This window comes from Haemorhous mexicanus, chromosome 9 (genome assembly GCF_027477595.1).
Source record: "Haemorhous mexicanus isolate bHaeMex1 chromosome 9, bHaeMex1.pri, whole genome shotgun sequence".
Taxonomy (NCBI): Eukaryota; Metazoa; Chordata; class Aves; order Passeriformes; family Fringillidae; genus Haemorhous; species Haemorhous mexicanus.
In genome coordinates, this window is record NC_082349.1 from 926,442 (window position 1) to 940,407 (window position 13,966).

Below are 13,966 nucleotides of genomic sequence, written 5' to 3' on the forward strand. Positions count from 1 at the left end.
AGTGCAGAGGGGCCTGGAGGGGCCCTGGGGATCCCAGGGGGCTCAGAGGGATTCCAGGGCATGGATGGGGTGATGCACCCGAGATCACACCTCTGCAGTTAGCCAGTGACACCAAAGTGGGAGCACTGTGACTGGGGCTGCAAAGGCCGAGTGATGGATTCCAGGGGGCTCTGGGATCAGTGAGCTGGGATCCAACAGGGACAGGACAGACAGGAGCCTCGGGGAGAAATCAAACACACAGCCGAGGGAAGGAGCAGCCCGTGAGCAGGGAGAGGGAGGCTGTGCACAGCACCCGGGGCAGCAGCACAGCTCAGGAGAGGGCAGCTGGAGAGGCTCTGCTGGGGCTGGGCAGGGTCCGTGCCTCCTCCCTCCTCTGTCTGAGCCAGCCCCAAAGGGGAAGGGTCCATCCCGAGGGCAGGGGATTCTCTCAGGGAGTTCTCACAGGGAGGAGCAGCTGCTTCACACTGGAAATCACATCAGGATCCCAGGGACCCTGGGGAGGGTGGGGTCCCTTCCCTGTGAGATGAGGAGAAAGGGACAGGGCAGGTGGTGACATCCACAGGGAGTTGGTAATTGAGCTGCAGGTTCACAAAATCCCAGGCTGGGCTGGACTGAGAGGAACCTCAGAGCCCACCCAGTGCCACCCTGCCATGGCAGGGCCCTCAGAGCCCACCCAGTGCCACCCCTGCCATGGCAGGGACACCTCCCACTGTCCCAGGTGCTCCAGTCCCAGTGTCCAGCCTGGCCTTGGGCACTGCCAGGGATCCAGGGGCAGCCCCAGCTGCTCTGGGAATTCCATCCCAGCCCCTCCCCACCCTCCCAGGAATAATCCCCAATTCCTAATCTCCCATCCAGCCCTGCCCTCTGGCAGTGGAAGCCATTCCCTGTGTCCTGTCCCTCCATCCTTGTCCCCAGTCCCTCTCCAGCTCTCCTGGAGCCCCTCCAGGCCCTGCCAGGGGCTCTGAGCTCTCCCTGGATCCTTCTCCTCTCCAGGTGAGCACCCCCAGGTGTCCCAGCCTGGCTCCAGAGGGGCTCCAGCCCTGCAGCAGCTCCGTGGTGGAATTCCCTGAGGATTGCAGTCAGGGGTCCCTGGGGGTCCCTTTTAGCTGGGAGTGTTCTGTGGGGCTGTGCTCTAGAGAGAGCTGGGGCTGAGAGGAAAGGACCAGGAGCTGCTTTTCACATCAGAGCACGGCACTCCAAGTGGGAAGTAAGCAGAGCCATATGGCTGGGATACAGAGAAGGGGGAGTGATGCAGCCAGAGAACTGTCAAGGGAAATTATTTTAATAACTGTCTTGGGAATACGATGTAAATCTGTCATTCAGGCTCGCTGGAGAGAGACTGAACCCGCAGAGTTCTCCAAAAGGAAAAATGCAGAGTTACAAGAAATCATCTCAAATCATTACAGCTCTTTTATTTAGCTCCTGTGACAGCATGAGCAGCAACAGGTATATCACTGTTTACCTGTCACAACCCTCTAATATTCTCATTTTGCCTGTAAGGAGCAGTGATGAGGTTTTACCTCTAATTTTCCAGTCTAGAACTCTTTTCTTGGCACCTCTTCTGTGGCAGGAATCCTTCACTGAAAATCCCTTTGCCCACGTTGGAATTTGTGCTTAGAATTTGTACATGCCTGTTTGAGTGGACAAACTCCAGCCTCTGGGACAGGGACAGGGGTGGCTGGGGCTGGGCCAGGGGAGGTTTAGGTTGGATTTGGGGGAAAGGTTCTTCCCCCAGAGGGTGCTGGGCAGTGCCAGAGCTCCAGGAGCACAGGGTGGGATCGTTGGGGTGTCTCTGCAGGGTCAGGGCTGGGACTGATGATCCATGGGGGCCCCTCCAACCCAGGATATTCCATAATTCCGTGGTTTTCTGACTCCAAACCTGCACAGCCCCTTCAGCAGCCAGCAGCCTGCACACCCTGGGTGCAGCTCCTCCTTTGTCTGCCAGGATAAAGGAAGGGGAATCCGAGTTTATTTTGAATTATTACATTTTATTGCTTTTCTGGCTGAGCAAACAGTGGTGCTCTCGCTGCTGGCTGGAAATCGAACCTTGTGGGATTTAGGCTGGGCTGGAAAGGGGAGCAGTGGGGTTTTAAGGGGATAATGTGTGTGTCCTTATGGAATTACAGCAGCTTTTGGACACCTGAAGGAGGAGCAGGGCCAGTGTGGCCTGGGGGTGCTGGCCCAGGAGGAGGGAAGGGCTGGGGCTGGTTTTGGCAGCCTGGGCAGGGTGGAGGTGTTTGCTGGGGTCTGTGTGCTGGGATATTTATGGGGTTTGCTGGGATCCATGTGCTGGGATATTTATGGGGTTTGCTGGGGTCTGTGTGCTGGGATATTCATGGGGTTTGCAGGGGTCTGTGTGCTGGGATATTCATGGGGTTTGCTGGGATCCGTGTGCTGGGATTATTATGGGGTTTGCTGGGGTCTGTGTGCTGGGATATTCATGGGGTTTGCTGGGGTCTGTGTGCTGGGATTATTATGGGGTTTGCTGGGATCCGTGTGCTGGGATATTTATGGGGTTTCCTGGTATTTCATTGGCCTCCCTTACTCTGCAGCTCCTTAATCACAGAGACCTTCAGGAGCTTCCTGGGACCAGGAGCTTTTGGAGGTGTTCAGACTGGTTTATTCAGCTTTATCCAGGCTCTGTTTAACTGCCCAGTGTGCATCCTGTCCCACCCAGCTGTCCCTTTCTCACCCTGGGTAAACTCCTCTCTTCTTGTCTCGCCCTAGTGAGGCTATGAAATGAGTCCAGGGCAGCACTGGTTTTACCAGATAAAATCCTGTATTATTTCAGCCTTTGACTATTTTCACAGTTATGACCATTCCTCTCCAGCCCCATCTAACCTGGCCTTAGGCATTCCAGGGGCAGCCAGAGCTTCTCTGGGCAGCCTGTGCCAGTGCCCAGGAAAAAATTCACAGCCTCCCCTCCATGCTGGGGCTGGCTGGAAAGCAATATCTGCTTCCCCAGAGCCCAGGACACAACTCACAGCCTCCCCTCTTTGCTGAGGCTGGCTGGAATGCCATCCCTGCTTCTCCAGAGCCCAGGACACAACTCACAGCCTCCCCTCCATGCTGGGCCTGGCTGGAATGCCATCCCTGCTTCCCCAGAGCCCAGGACACAACTCACAGCCTCCCCTCCATGCTGGGGCTGGCTGGAAACCATCCTTGCTTCTCCAGAGCCCAGGACACAACTCACAGCCTCCCCTCCATGCTGGGGCAGGCTGGAAACCATCCTTGCTTCTCCAGAGCCCAGGACACAACTCACAGCCTCCCCTCTTTGGTGGGGCTGGCTGGAATGCCATCCCTGCTTCTCCAGAGCCCAGGACACAACTCACAGCCTCCCCTCCATGCTGGGGCTGGCTGGAACACCATCCCTGCTTCTCCAGGGCCCAGGACACAACTCACAGCCTCCCCTCCATGCTGGGGCTGGCTGGAATGCCATCCCTGCTTCTCCAGGGCCCAGGACACAACTCACAGCCTCCCCTCCATGCTGGGGCTGGCTGGAATGCCATCCCTGCTTCCCCAGAGCCCAGGACACAACTCACAGCCTCCCCTCTTTGCTGAGGCTGGCTGGAATGCCATCCCTGCTTCCCTAGAGCCCAGGACACAACTCACAGCCTCCCCTCCATGCTGGGGCTGGCTGGAATGCCATCCCTGCTTCTCCAGAGCCCCAGACACAACTCACAGCCTCCCCTCCATGCTGGGGCTGGCTGGAAACCATCCTTGCTTCTCCAGAGCCCAGGACACAACTCACAGCCTCCCCTCCATGCTGGGGCTGGCTGGAATGCCATCCCTGCTTCCCCAGAGCCCAGGACACAACTCACAGCCTCCCCTCCATGCTGGGGCTGGCTGAAATGCCATCCCTGCTTCTCCAGAGCCCCAGACACAACTCACAGCCTCTCCTCCATGCTGGGGCTGGCTGGAATGCCATCCCTGCTTCCCAGAGCCCAGGACACAACTCACAGCCTCCCCTCCATGCTGGGGCTGGCTGGAATGCCATCCCTGCTTCCCCAGAGCCCAGGACACAACTCACAGCCTCCCCTCCATGCTGGGGCTGGCTGAAATGCCATCCCTGCTTCTCCAGAGCCCCAGACACAACTCACAGCCTCTCCTCCATGCTGGGGCTGGCTGGAATGCCATCCCTGCTTCCCCAGAGCCCCAGATACAACTCACAGCCTCCCTCTCTGCTGGGGCTGGCTGGAACGCCATCCCTGCTTCTCCAGGGCCCAGGACACAACTCACAGCCTCCCCTCCATGCTGGGGCTGGCTGGAATGCCATCCCTGCTTCCCCAGAGCCCAGGACACAACTCACAGCCTCCCCTCTCTGCTGGGGCTGGCTGGAATGCCATCCCTGCTTCCCCAGAGCCCTGTCCCAGCCCTGGGCATTAACGAGCCCCAGCAATGGGGCCCTGCTCAGCCAGCAATCAGTGCCCAGCTGGGAGGGCTTTGGCTCCAGCCACCAGGAGGTTGCTTTTTTGATCATTATTTTTGCCCTTTGTAACTTTTTGGCTCCATTTCCATGATTAAACAGTTGGCAGAGCTTTGATTGCAGAGTGTTGCTCGCTGAAAGGAGCTCGTGGAGTGTCTGAAAGCTTTTCCAGGGAGTGGGAAAAGCTGAGCTGCACCTCCTGCTCCTCGGGCTCTGTGGTCCAGGAGTGTCCCACTGGGACAGGTGAGCATCCCAGGAGTGTCCCAGTGGGACAGGTGAGCATCCCAGGAGTGTCCCAGTGGGACAGGTGAGCATCCCAGGAGTGTCCCACTGGGACAGGTGAGCTGCCCAGGAGTGTCCCAGTGGGACAGGTGAACATCCCAGGAGTGTCCCACTGGGACAGGTGAGCATCCCAGGAGTGTCCCAGTGGGACAGGTGAAGATCCCAGGAGTGTCCCAGTGGGACAGGTGAGCTGCCCAGGAGTGTCCCACTGGGACAGGTGAGCTGACAAGGAGCGTCCCAGTGGGACAGGTGAGCATCCCAGGAGTGTCCCAGTGGGACAGGTGAGCTGACAAGGAGTGTCCCACTAGGACAGGTGAGCTGCCCAGGAGTGTCCCACTGGGACAGGTGAGCTGCCCAGGAGTGTCCCAGTGGGACAGGTGAGCTGCCCAGGAGTGTCCCAGCGGGACAGGTGAGCTGCCCAGGAGTGTCCCAGTGGGACAGGTGAGCTGACAAGGAGTGTCCCACTGGGACAGGTGAACAGCCCAGGAGTGTCCCAGTGGGACAGGTGAACAGCCCAGGAGTGTCCCAGTGGGACAGGTGAGCTGCCCAGGAGTGTCCCAGTGGGACAGGTGAGCATCCCAGGAGTGTCCCAGTGGGACAGGTGAGCTGCCCAGGAGTGTCCCACTGGGACAGGTGAGCATCCCAGGGGTGTCCCAGTGGGACAGGTGAACATCCCAGGAGTGTCCCAGTGGGACAGGTGAGCATCCCAGGAGTGTCCCAGTGGGACAGGTGAGCTGCCCTGGCAGGAGGAAGGGTGGAGAGCCCCAAGCCACAGGCTCAGGTGTCCCTGCAGTGAGATCCAGTGCCCCAGAATTCCCAGGCAGGACCATTCCTTTCCCGCTCACGGCCGGTCTCAGCTGCGCTCAGAAAACAGGTGAGGACAGAGTTCTGAGCAGCAGCGTGCCCCAGGAATTTACAGAGATGCTGGTCACTGCCGGGATGGCCAGGAGGGGGAGGATTCCTCCCAAACTCAGGGAAGTGCCACTTTGTGAGACCTCGTGTCACGCCTCGGCGCTGGCAGGAGTTGGAAATGAATGAAGGCTGGAGATGAAACCATTTCTCTTCCCAGCCCACCCATCATTTATTTCCTCAGCCCCACTTTGCCAAAGCTGCTGTGTTTGAGACGAATTGTGTTTAATTAGCAGGAGGTGGAGACCTTTAGGCAAGGCTCTTCAATCAAAGTGCCTGGAGGAACTAATCATGGAAATGCAAAGCAAGGGGGCCGGGAGCTGTCCCCGCTGGTGACTGATTGTCACAGGGGAGGGTTGCTGCCAGCACGGGCTGGGGCTCCTGCTGGAAAAGCTCTCCTGATGTAAACCTGAGCTCAACACCCTCTGGAATGGGTGCTTGTGGTGGGGCACTTCCCTGCTCTGTAAATATTGAGCTCATCTGAGTATGAAATGAAAAAAATATAAAAAAGTATAAAAAAATGGAGCAGTTTTCAGTAAGTATTGATAAAAAATGTTACTAGCCAAAGCACAGTTATCTTTTTTTATGGTCGATGCTTAGGAGGCAAGATGTGTAACCATACAAAGGAGTTTGCTGGAAATAATTCCTGGAGATGTTTAGGGTTGGTTTTAGTTTAAAACCAGGGATTTGGGGTGTGGCAGTCAGTGTTCAGGGGATCAGGGCTGTTTCCAGGGCAGAGCATGGAAACAGTGCCTGGGTTTGCCAGGCAGGGGGAGGATTTATTTTACCAGGGCTGGAGGGGCAGGACCCAGGGGATGGCTCCCACTGCCAGAGGGCAGGGCTGGATGGGGGATTGGGAATTGGGAATTGTTCTGGGAGGGTGGGGAGGGGCTGGGATGGAATTCCCAGAGCAGCTGGGGCTGCCCTGGATCCCTGGCAGTGCCCAAGGCCAGGCTGGACACTGGGACACCCTGGGACAGGGGGAGGTGTCCCTGCCATGGCAGGGGTGGCACTGGGTGGGCTCTGAGGGCCCTTCCACCCAGCCCATTCTGGGATTTCATCCCACAAACAGCTTGGAGCCCTTGGTGAACCCAGAGAGGCTTCACCCCTGCAGTGGTTCCCTGTCTCTGGGAGCCCCCAAGCAGCTCCTTGATGGCAATTCTGGATTTTGCAGGATTTTCACCTGACAGAGTGAGCCTGGCACAGCCCAGCCTTTGGGGGCATTCTCTGCAATCCTGACATTTTGAGCCATTTTAATGATATTTAACTATTCCATTGCATCCTGCACTGGGCTTGGGCTTTTCCTTAAATCTTTCCTTTGATTGCCTGTTGTGTTTTCCCCTTTTTCCCCCCTCAAAATGACAGTTGGACACGATGTTCCTAGAGCTCTTTTCCAGCCCCAATGATTCCATAATTCCCTGGTTTGACTGTTGTGGCTGTGTGTGTGGTTTTCCAGGCCAGGCCAGGTCCTTCTGATCACAATGGGAAGAACAGGAGAAGGAAAGAACAGGAATTTGGGGTTTTCCTGCCTGGCTGAAATCCCTGAGCCCCTGAGGCAGGGAGGGGGGTTTGGGGCAGGGAGGGCTGAGGATTCTCAGTTTGTGGCAGTGGAGCTTGATCACCCTCATAAGCACAGTTTAATTTTTCCATGGATTTCTCATCAACACCAATTATTATGCCCAAGCCACAAAGAGAAGAGCAAGAATCTGTTTTCTGTGTCCTGGCAGTGGTTCCCAGCTATTCCCCACGCTGCTGAAATCAATTTATCCTGTCCCTCAGAGGGAGCCAGGGCTCCCCTGCTGCTTCCAGCCCCTCCAGCAGGCAGCTCAGCCCAGGAGGGTCCCCAGGGTGTCCCTGCAGCCCTGGGGGCTCAGGGAGGGAGGGGACAGCCACCCCCAGGGCCTGGGCAGCTCCTGCTGCTGCCAAGGATGGGCTGCTGGAGGGAATTGATTGTGGAATTGACTGGGGAATTCATTGGGGAATTGTGGAATTCATTGTGGAATTCATTGTGGAGTTCATTGGGGAACTGTGGAATTGTGGAATTCATTGTGGAATTCATTGTGGAACTGTGGAATTGTGGAATTCATTGTGGAACTGTGGAATTGTGGAATTCATTGTGGAATTCATAGTGGAATTCATTGTGGAATTCATTGGGGAACTGTGGAATTGTGGAATTCATTGGGGAATTGTGGAATTCATTGTGGAATTCATTGTGGAATTCATTGTGGAATTCATTGTGGAATTGTGGAATTGTGGAATTCATTGGGGAACTGTGGAATTGTGGAATGAATTGTGGAATGAATTGTGGAATTCATTGGGGAACAGTGGAATTGTGGAATGAATTGTGGAATGAATTGTGGAATGAATTGTGGAATTCATTGGGGAACAGTGGAATTGTGGAATGAATTGTGGAATGAATTGTGGAATTCATTGGGAGACTGTGGAATTGTGGAATTCGTTGTGGAATTCATTGGGGAATTGTAGAATTGTGGAATTTATTGGGGAACTGTGGAATGAATTGTGGAATGAATGGAGGAATTCTGAAATCAATTGTGGAATTGTGGGGGCTGTCAGCCCAGCCAGGACCCCCTGGGTCCCACCCCTGACAAACAGCTCCAGCCCCCTCCCAACACCCTGGGCTGCATTTAGAAGGGGTCTCCACCTGCTCCAATCCTGTAAATCCTGGAACCAGGTGAGCTCAGGTCCCTCCTGAGCCTTTTTTCCCCATGGCTCAACGTCCCTGCTTCTCTCAGTTTTCCTCCTGCAGCTGCTCCCCAGCCTTTGGTCACACACCTGTCCAGGAAGGGAAGGTTTAGATTAAAAACATTGTGCCAAAAGGGAAGGGTTTACTTGAAACCATTAACATTAAATTGATGTTTTAATTTAACATTAAAAAAGACAAAGCCAGACTTCCACAAAGCCCTCTCCATGCTGGACCCCTGCACCAAATTTACTTGGGAGTTCAATTCCTCTTTCCTCCTTGTTTATTATCTCATTTCTCTGGCCTTCTGTTAATCCATTTTCTGAACAAATGTTTATTTGCTGCTTTATTTAATTTTTCCCCTGACCTTCACAGCTCCACGTGATCTGGGTGGGAGGCAGGAGCTGCTGAAGTGGGGAGCAGCTCTGTGATGGGTTTAGTGTGCACTCCAGGCTCAGCAGAGCAGATCTTAAATGCCAAATCTGCTCCTAGACCAGAGTCTTTGGAGGTGTGGGAAGAAATACGGATGCAGAACAAACATTTTTTAATTCCTAATAAATATTAACATTCCATTGTGATGCTGCACGTGTATTTGAGGCATAATTAATAAATTCCAGAGATTTTAGTGATCTGAATGTAATGATCCCTATCAGCCAGTAAATAGCAGAAAAATTAGCAGCATACTGATACAGCAGAAATCCTGATTTGTCTCAAACTGTGAGGCTCCAGAAATGCTGTGGGAGCCAATTTCTATCCCTGGCAGGACGATGTTCCTGGGAAATCACTGCCAATAATAACATGCAGGCTTTGCCATCAGCCCCAGATCAGACTGTATCACTTCTGTCATTTGACAGGATTACACTGTGCAGCAGGGCTGCAGCTCCCTGCTTATTTGGGGGTTGCTTTAATTAATGGACCTCGCAGATTCATTCCTTTTCTAATTCCATTTTGGAAATGCATCTATGCTGTGACCTGCTCAGTGTCATTGTAACGAGACTCACAGACATCTTCAATGAGCTTTGATTTAATTTCCTCGCTGTAAAGCCCAGATTAAAGGAGAGCCCAGTCAATTAGGAATGGAACAAAGCTCGTACTTAAGAGGAAATCACCTAATCTGCACTCTGTAAGTCTGGAAAATTCTCCACCTTCTACCATGTCACAGCTCCAGTCTCCCCTCAGAAAGACTGGAAAGTTCCCGGTGGGAAGCCCCAAAATGCAGCAAAAGCCTGCACATTTCTTGTGGGTCAGGTCTTCGTGGCTTCAGCAAAACCTGGGGAGGGTTTGTGCCTGTCTGGCAGCCCAGGCTCTCCCTCTCCCCCTAGGGAATTGGGAAAAACATCAAACCAGCACTGGGAGCTGGGGATGCAGCCCAAAAGCCCAAAATCTGCAGCCCAGAAGCCCAGATCCTGAAGGTGTTTGGGATTCTGGAGCAGGGGAGCTGGGCTCAGCCTTGCCCTCAGCTCTCCCTGAGGACAGGGTTGCTCTGCTAGCAGAAATACCCCCGCAGAGGTTGAGTGGCTTTGCTCACACGTGCAGAGCTCTGGGAATGAGGATGCCCAGCTTGCTGAAGCCAGTCTGGCCCCAGCTCTCTGCAGTGCCTGCTCAGGACAGGGCTGGGGAGCACAGGAGGGGAGAGCCCTGTACCCAGCTGGGCTCTGCCCGGGGCAGTGCTGATTTCCAGCCCCGAGGGGATGTACAGGCACAGCCAGGGGTCAGACAGGGCACTGGGGCTGGGACACAACAAAACCAGGGGGAGAAAAGCCCCAGCTGGGCAGGCACTTGGGTGAGGGGTGTGGGCAAGCCCCAAGGCAGGAGGAAACAACAAAATAAATGTGGTTGAGTCCTCTCTGTGAGCGGCTCAGATTCACCAGGTGCGCACAGAGCGGCTGGAACAGCACCATTAATTTCTAAAAGTACCAGAAAAAGCCAATTTTGTCTCCTCTGCAAACTGCCAGGAGCAAGCTCAGCAGGAGCACCCATCTCCCTGGAGCCCTCCTGCAGCTCCTGCTCTGCAGGCACACAGGAGGTTGCTGCTGAGGGTCGGGGGTTTGGAGCTCCAGGGCTGAGCTCCAGGGCTGCCCCAGAGGAGGCTCTGCAGTGCCCCTGGGGCCCCTGCGTGTGCTGTGTCACTGCTGGTGGCCCCCAGCCCCCCTGACAGCCCTGTCCCTCTCGTTGCAGTCTCTCCCAAGATATTCCGGATCTCCAGCGACATCGTGGTGAACGAGGGCAGCAACGTCACCCTGGTGTGCCTGGCCACGGGGAAACCAGAGCCCTCCATCTCCTGGAGACACATCTCCCCCTCGGGTGAGTGCCCGGGCACGGGGCTGTGCCACCCCCGTGTGCCCTGAGGGAGCTCTGGGCTGGGAGGGCTGGGCTGGGCCTTGGGAGGCTGCTGGAGCAGAGCTGGGCAGAGTCTCAGCAATAAAGTGGGGATTTATGGAAAGGAAATCACAGGATGCACCTTGGGCAGGGCAAGAGCCCAGCCAGGGCTGCACCCAGCATGGACCCTGGGTCGGGAGTTCTCACCCTTTTATGAGCTCTGGTCCCTTTCCACGCTGGGTTCATTGTCCAACCCAGCTCCAGGCTCTGCAGTCCCACCCTCCCAGGCTGCTCCTCTCCATTCTCTGTTTTTTGCACTTCTGGGGCTGGAGCTGCAGCGGTGTCCTTGGCTCTGGGCTGGAGAAGGATTGCTCTGTGTGCCTGAGCTCTGAGGAGACCTTGCTGACATTGATATGGAGCTCAGAGCTGAGCACCAAGGCAGGGCAGAGCCTGGGAAATGTGAGATCAACCTTCAGCATCACCACGACACGGGAATGAGGAGAGAGGACCCTAAACATGGATATGTGCCCCTACATGTGCTGTAATCACCGTCATGGATCAACCCATTCCAGTTAAAATCCAGGCTGGGATGGGATGAGGACCACAAGGGGCTCCCTAGAAATGGGAAATATGAGAGTTAAACACAGGAACAGGCCATGCAGTAGGTTTAGCTTGCTGTCATTTCTTCCCCTGCTTCAGGGTGGGATTTTTGGGGTGTCAGGGTTTTTGGGGTTATGATCCTGGTGGGTCCCTCCCTCCCTCAGGATATTCCAGGATTCCTCACCTCTGAACCATCACTCCATGGTACAGTTTGTCAGAATGGTTTTGCTGAACAAATTAAATGATGTTATAAAAAACTGTGAACAAAATGGCCACAGAGAGCATCCCTGCTGTTTGGTATTTCCATGTGTCCCTCTGGTTCCCCAAAGCACACTGAAAGGAAAGGTTCTGGCCGATGGCAGGGCCACTGCAGCCACTCCCTGTGAGCAAAGCAGGGTTCCTGGGGAGGTCCCTGCTCTGGAAAGAGCATGCTGTGCTCCCCAGCTCTGTCCCAGGCAGGACTGGCACTGCCTCTGGCACTGGGGCTCTGCAGCCAGGGCTGGCTTTGCAGAGAGGGCTGCTCTGCTCCCCCAGCCTGTATCAAACCTGTGATTACAGAGCAGAAGGGCTCCGTGGCTGCCACAGCCTCTCATCACCCTGAGGAACAGTTGGCTTTACAAAGCAAGATCTGGGAAAAACCCTCACTTTTGACCTTTAAAACAATGACAATGAATTCGGCCTGAAGTGTCCATCAAGGGACTAGAGGAATAATTCAGTTGTAGCAGAAAATGGATTTTAACTAAATGTCAAATAAAATTTTATTGGGAGCCCTGGTGATACTTTGGATTAATGGCTTAAAGCGTTGGAGTGGCTGCAGAAAGGAGCTGGGGTGATGTTCCTGGAGAGGGAGGAGGGGAAAAGGAGAATTATTGCACTGGGGCTGCAGCAGGGGCTGAGGGGAGGCAGAGCATCCTCCTCTGGAGTTCAGGCAAAATGCAGAGGTGGCCCCTGGGGACACGGCCAGCGCTGATCCAGGGCTCAGAGGCACTTCCCAGCCCAAATGGATCTGTGGGAATTAATGCAGGGAGCCAGGAGGGCTTCCAGCAACCCCCTGGATGTGTCCCTTGCTCCAAGCCCCATCCATCCCGCCCCACCCTGGACACTTCCATCCCTGTGATCTGGGATTCTGTGCCCTGGGGGTTCACAGGAGAGCACAGGCTCCAAAGGGCTCCTGCTCAGAAATCCTGCCCAGTGTGAAGGGAGCAAGCCCAGTGCTTTCTGTAAATCACAGGTGACTCTGGAGAAGGGGAGAGCATGGTGAGGAGACTCCATGGCCATCAGAAGGTTAATTAATTACTTTATTATGCTATACTGTATGCATTTAATCCCAACTGGATCTGCCAAGCACTCACTCTGCTCACTCTGCCCGGAATCTGGTGGCTGTCAGTGACAGTCCTGACACACACAGCTGGCCCTGACAGGCCAAGGAAACAGAACACCCTCACTCTGGATAAGCAATCTCCATATTGCATCCTACTTGGGCACAGCACAGGCACAGCAAGCGATGACAATTGTGTTTGCCCCTTCTCTGAGGGAATGTGAATCTCAGAAATCCTTGGGAAGAGCCGTGCCCTCTGTGGAAACGTGGCACAGAGTGCTGGCAGGGGCCGTGCTGTGCCCCAGCCCGGGGCAGCAGGGGCTCAGTGCCCAGGGCACACAGGCCAGGGGTGCCACAGCCCACGCAGCGAGCCCAGCCTGGCCCCAGCAGGGCAGGGGAGGCAGAGAGCCGAGAGCCCCCGCGGTGTTGGTATTCCATCTGCAGCCCCTCCCTCCCTCCCGCCTCAGCCTCATCTGCACTCGCTAATTCCTGCTCGTTCTGGCTGCAATTCCCAGCGGCACTAATGAGGCTCCCGGGCAGGCAGCGCATCTCCCATCCAGCACTAAATTATATTAACCAAGCATATTTAGAATATTCTCAAATTGTTTGTCAAAGCTGCTGCTAAAAGATAAGGAACTGAAATCTCTGAATACAAATGACTCAATGTAGACTAATTCCAGGATATGATCATGATTTACATCAACACAGCCTCGACTCGCATGAGGTCGGATTCAATTTTTCTGAACAAGAGATAAATTGAACCTTTCGTAGGAATAAAAATAAAATGCCTTTCAAGGTGATTTTTAAACTTAGTCCGTAAATTATTGGCCCGGAATCTTTATTGTGCATGTTTAACTTGCAGTCATTATGTAAATGCTCGCCTTCTATAAATATTCATTACACGGCCCCATTATGTAAATCCAGCAAATCTCCCCACTCAGCAGCAGCGTCGGGCCGCGGGTTGTAATCTCCAAATCTGTATTGTTGAAATGTCACCCGAATAAATTGCAGGTATTACTTATTTTGTTCTGACATTTCCCAGCAAAGTGCAGCATCGATAGTTTAGGAATGAAGGCAGAATGCTAAAGGATGGAGCTCTGCCAGGGACCCCGCTCCGGCTTCAGCCCTGCCGCGTCCCACCGAGGCCTGGGCAAAGCTCTGCTGGCAGCAGCACCACCTGGCACTCAGAAATCGCCTGATAAACCTGCCAAAATCCAGGTGCTGTGCATCGAAATGCTTCTCCACTTTGCTTTTGGCAGAAGTGTCCCAAGGGGAGCTTCCCCAGCTGGGACAGGAAGGGATGCTCAGGGAGGCAGGGACAGCGCAGGGGCAGGGGAGTCAGGGTGAAGGAGGGTCAGACCCTGGGATGGAATGGTTCCCTTAGAGGCCCTGAGTGCCCAGAGCAGCTGGG

General features: G+C 54.7%; 1 protein-coding gene across 2 annotated transcripts in view; it reads left to right on the forward strand.

The window, feature by feature from the left end:
- NEGR1 (neuronal growth regulator 1) overlaps positions 1-13,966 on the forward strand; it is a 196,562-nt gene that overhangs the window by 103,411 nt on the left and 79,185 nt on the right. For both annotated transcript variants that reach the window (XM_059853533.1, XM_059853534.1), the window contains exon 3: positions 10,497-10,622. In XM_059853533.1, coding sequence (XP_059709516.1) covers positions 10,497-10,622 — 126 coding nt within the window. The remainder of the gene's footprint in view (positions 1-10,496; positions 10,623-13,966) is intronic.